The sequence below is a fragment of the Gallinula chloropus genome, assembly GCF_964237585.1.
Source record: "Gallinula chloropus genome assembly, chromosome: Z".
In the NCBI taxonomy this organism is placed as follows: domain Eukaryota; kingdom Metazoa; phylum Chordata; class Aves; order Gruiformes; family Rallidae; genus Gallinula; species Gallinula chloropus.
This window is the reverse complement of record NC_140089.1, coordinates 44,347,461-44,352,709: the sequence shown is the minus strand read 5'-3', so window position 1 is coordinate 44,352,709 and position 5,249 is coordinate 44,347,461. Positions and strand designations below refer to the sequence as shown.

At 43.9% G+C, this 5,249-nt stretch overlaps 1 protein-coding gene across 1 annotated transcript; it reads left to right on the top strand.

Moving 5' to 3' along the window:
* Window positions 1-4,522: 4,522 nt before the first annotated feature.
* Window positions 4,523-4,786, top strand: LOC311203656 (dynein light chain 1, cytoplasmic-like; the record flags this gene model as incomplete). The annotated part of the gene is made up of 1 exon (XM_084278411.1): window positions 4,523-4,786. The coding sequence occupies one exon, from the start codon at window positions 4,523-4,525 to the stop codon at window positions 4,784-4,786; it is 264 nt and encodes an 87-aa protein (XP_084134537.1).
* Between the last annotated feature and the right edge of the window lie 463 nt (window positions 4,787-5,249).

Here is a 5,249-nt window from a genome sequence, read left to right as displayed (position 1 = left end):
AACAAATGCAGGGAGGGTCTCTCTTGGTGGGCTGTACTGCCTGCTCTGTAGTCCCTGATGGTCAGGCTTTGCTTTTTATCGTTTCTGTTTCCTCAACTTATTTTTCACAGTGCTCAAGAGTGTCTGTTCTGTTTTCTCAGCTGAGAAGCAGACGTGCTTGTCTCAGCTGCAGAACAGCGACCTGGGGGTAGGAGGCTTCTTTCAGACTTGACATGGTCACTGCACTGAGTGTGATTTCCCGTTGGCTAATCTCCTCCCCAGGCATGGGAGCCTTTCCAGGCTGGCTGCGAAGGCAGCGTGCCGACGAGGGGCGGGGGTCCAAGCGCTGGGTCACTGATAGAAAACAGCAGCCCCTCACAAACAGCCTGGTAGCACCAGCAGTTGGGAAACTGGAAGGAGGCCTGTTCTGCAGTGACACTGAAAGCTGATCGATTCAGAAAGGCTTTATATAGAAGGGCCTGCACAAAAGGCAGAAGGGACAAAGAGAATTGCCGAGCGTTTCCCAGATTCCTGGCAAGACGCAAAACACATCCCAGCAACCTCGAGCCTTGCCTCCTCGCCCTGGGATGTTGATGTGAGTGTACACCTATGCCTCTGGGGCAAGGTGAAGTACTGAGGCAGGTGTACTTGCCCCACGTGCATGCAGCCAGCATGCGGACAGGGAACCGTTTCACAGTTGCTCGTCCTATGGCAAGAGCAAAGCACAGATTACAAATAAGCAGCAAGGCAGCTGCTGCAGGCCACTGGCAGACAAGAAAATCACCCCTTAGGACCTGGTTTTGTGAAGGGACACTGAGGTCCCCACCACACGCATGTGGACCACCTGCCTGGGTGCCTAGTTTTTTGTTTTGCACAGAGTTCATAGCTGGCTATAGTAAGCATGCAAAATAGGACTTAATTTTTACACTGGATTTTTGCTTAGCCTATTGGAGGTTTTATGATTCCTTTTCTTTAAGTATTCAAAATAAATGAGTTAAATATTAGATAGAAACATGTTTATTTCGCCTTTCGTAAGTACACGTGCATCCCTGCTCTCTTGTGCTCTCTCTTCCTCCCTCTCTTTTGTGTTCACATCCTCCCAGACAGTTCTTGTGCTCTTTAACAGGACTTTTTTATTCTTTATAAAATTGAGACTTATAAAAGAAATAAATCTTGCTATTGTTCTCCTGGGGTGCAGCTGTGTTAAACTGTAATCATGGGAGTTGAAACAGGTTTCCTCTCACAATAACATTTATATTCGTTTCCTGACACTCTTTCCCACTAACATGAGTGTCTTCAGCTGACCAAGGGGAACAAAAGCCCTCTGCTGAGCACTTCTGAAGGGAAAACATTACTTGCACAGCACAGAATAGTTACTGCTATATTACAGTATTTAAAAAATTTTGTTGCACTGCATAAAGATCCACTAGATCCACTAATTTCCAAGTTAACATTTACATTTTCCCATTTCTCCTTTTCTGAAGTTTCTCCTACTACTGAGACATCTTTTTTTCAATGAGGATAAAGTAAGCCAAAACTTACCATCTACCTTAGCTGTCCTTTTTCTTAAGGATGTGCATAATAGTGGATTAAAACATCTAAAAAAAGAGATTAAAAAGGGGTAGGAAAGTCTGATAAGGATGGAAAAACAGAAGACCTCCAGCTCATTGAGGCACTTCACTTCTGCAAAAAAAACAGTGAAATGAATATCTTTGTATTTCAGTTTTTCCACCTGTAGAAGTTATTGGAGTAGTAAAACTGTTATCTGCATCACTTGTCTTCAGACCCCTAGATAAAATATTTATCTAAATTTTAGTCTGATTTTAATCTGTGATTGTCCTGGTTTTAGCTGGGATAGAGATAATTTTCTTCCTGGGAGTTGGTACAGTGCTGTGTTTTGGATTTAGGATGAGAATAACGTTGATAACATGCTCATGTTTTGGTTGTTGCTAAGCAGTGTTTACATTATGTCAAGGACTTAGTTTCTCATACTGTCCTGACAGGGAGTAGGCTGGGGGTGCACAAGGAGTTGAGAGGGGACACAGCCAGGATAGCTGACCCCAACTGTCCAAAGGGATATTCCATACCATCTGATGTCATGGGTTGTGTATGAACTAGGAGGACTGCCACTCAGGGGCTGGCTGGGCATTGGTCAGTTGGTGGTGAGCAACTGTTTTTCCTTTATATTACTTATATTTTTGGGGTGTTATTTATATTTTTTATTTGAACAATATTAGTTGTTACTATTATATTTTATTTCAGTTATTAAATTATTCTTAACTCACCAATGTTCTCACTTTTATCGTTCTGATTCTCTCCCCCATCACACTGGGGAGCAGCTGTGTAGGGCTTAGTTGCCAGCTGGGGTTAAACCATGACAGTGATATGTACATAAATGTGATACTCTCATCTTGGAGAACAGATGCTAGAGGTTGATACCTCAGTGGCTGAAAGCTGATCTTATCCTTTTGCAACAAAAGGATGTATTTCCCTTTTTTTTATATACCCCTGAATAAATGATGTTTACAGAGCGGCCAAGATATTACAATTATTGTTGAAAATGGGAAGGAACGAGCGCTTCTCACTTTCTTTTTCATATCAGAAGGTGTTGCTATGGAAAGCAGTATCTATTTTAGATAAGTGTGAAAAGCCATACAAAGAACTAATTTTGTTAAGGTTAATATTTGTAACCCATAAACTGTCTTTGTTTGTGTATGAGACTTCCAAGCCCTTCAGGAAAGGCAGCATAAGTATATATAAACACAAAACAGTCACATCTTGTGTTTGCATCTTCTATGTCTGCCCTGCAGCTGACACATCCCCCTGTATGCTTTAATGAAGACTAAAAGCACTGTGAGCTCTTGTTATTATAACCTTTCTTTTAGCACAGGGGAGAGCCTGGATCCGGTACTGAGTAAGAAAGAAAATAACATGAGAAGTTGATATTTTTTTTTTGCTGCCTTTTTTGTGGGTTTTTTGTGGGAGGTTTTTTTTGGTTTTTTTTTTTTTTTTTTTGAGGGGAATAGGGTCATGAAAATGATAATCTGCAGGATGCAATGCCTGGGTAAACTGCTCATGTGGAAAGAGCTGCCAATAGAAAGAACATCTGTAAGGGGCTCTGTACTATCTCATTCTCAACGTGTCTCTGTTATTATACACCAAAGAGTACTTTTGGCAGTGTGCTGTCACAGACCTTTGCTGAACGTAATCCTTAGGGGCAGTGCAAATGATCCAGTCAGAGGATATCTGACCCAGCTGGTAAGTACCTGCAGAAGTGACTCAAAGCTGCTCTTCTCTCCCATTTCCACATGTCTGCAGCGCCATGGGAAGTTAACTGTTTCCAGTGGTTAGCAGAGTTATTCACAGTAAGGTAGAAACAGAGACCTTGTACACATTGCCCATAGGCAGTATGAATCCCTCCTTGTAACTTTACTAAATGACAGTCAGCAGAAAGGAAAAGGAGAAAAGAGGAATTGCTTCAAGTGTGAAGGGAACAGTCTGTTGTCTCTGCACCACTTCTGATAACTGCTTTATTTCTTGCTCCAAGACAGGTATGTCTAGAAAAGAGCACTGTGGTCGCAGCCTTCTTGTTCAGCCTAACACAAGCACAGCTTTAGGAAGGTATTTGAAGCCCAGGGCAGTTAGAGAAAAAGCAGAAAGATGGCTGCAGATGGGAAGAAGGCATTTTGGACAGGTGACTTTAGAAATGGGAGGGCAAAATACCACCACTGAACCTGTAAGAGCTTATGGGGTAACAAGGGTGTTAAAGGAAAGCATACAAAGCATGAAACTGACACAATGACGGAAGAGGAGAGTGGAGAAAAGGAAAATTATTCCAATTAGAGAAAGTGGCTTTTTTTGGTGAATTTTGTTTCACCTAGAAGGCAGTAGGAAGGCTGTTCCACTGACGTCCATGGCAGCATTTGCCTACAGTAGAGTACTCATAAGCAGAGCTACTTATTTAAGCATAGCATTAAATGGATTTTGGAGCCTGACTTCAGGAGTCTTGGATGTCACGTTCCTTGCATGCTACATAGTATTTACAGTGCTCAAAAACAATCATTAGCAGTGTATTGAAAGGCAACGGCATGCTGGAGAAAAATGCCTGGCACTAGAAATACATGGCCTGACTTCAACTCCACGTGAAGCTGCAGATTACTAAGGTCCCGGGAAAGATGTTTAACATGCACTGAATGTGTGTGAAAGTCCTTCAGCATGGCTAACTGTTTTTAACATTTATGTCCTTCTGTGAGATCTACAGAGGAAAAAAACTTGGGAAGCTTGATAATGTTCTGGTTCCAACCAGGCCAGAGTTACCTCCCCAAGCAGCCAGCACAGGTGAGCCAAGTTGGACCAGGCTCTTTTCCACATGACTTGACAACACTCCTCCATAAAAGGGGCTGGTCGGGGAGGAGCAGCGCTCTGTGCGGCTCCAGGACAGTTTGAGTGCGGTTGGATGTCAGGTCAGTTGTGCTGGTGCTCTCCTTGTTCTGTGCCCTGCCCGCTCAGGCCCACACAGGGCCAGTCCTGCAGCACCCACCGAATGACAACCCTGAGTGATCAAAAAGCAGTGATCAAGAATGCGGACATGTCTGAAGAGGTGCAGCAAGATGCTGTGGAGTGTGCAACTTGGGCCTTGGAGAAGTACAACATCACTGCTCACATAAAGGAGTTTGACAAGAGATACAGTCCCACTTGGCACTGCATTGTGGGAAGGAACTTCAGCAGCTACGTGACTTATGATACCAAGCACTTCATCTACTTCTACCTTGGCCACATCGCTATTCTTCTCTTCCAGTCTGGCTAGAACCACAGACTGTTACTGAGACTTGCACTTGGTTACAGGACTGTGTGCTGACTCCTCTGACTAGTTACTGCAGCCTTCCTGAGGATGCAGAGCTTGATCTTCAAGGGCAATGGCAGGGATTATGCTATTGCAGATGATGTTACATTGTGGACATAAAAAGGAAAAAAAACCAACCAAACAAACCCCACCTGTCGTAGTTTTGCAAGGCGGGGTTCTGGTGTGGGAAGGGTGGCTGCAGGGGCGGCTTCCACATGAAGCAGAAGCAGCCAGAAGCTTCCCTGACCAAACACCAGCCAGCTCAAGGCCAGAGTCATTACTGACGAAGGCCAAGCCCATCAGTGACCATCACAGCGCATTTGGGAATCACGTTTAGGAGAAAAAACCTGCAAGAAACCACTTTTTGCCACCAGAGAAGGGAGTGAGAGGATGTAAGGAACTGTGCAGACACCAAGGCCAGGGAAGT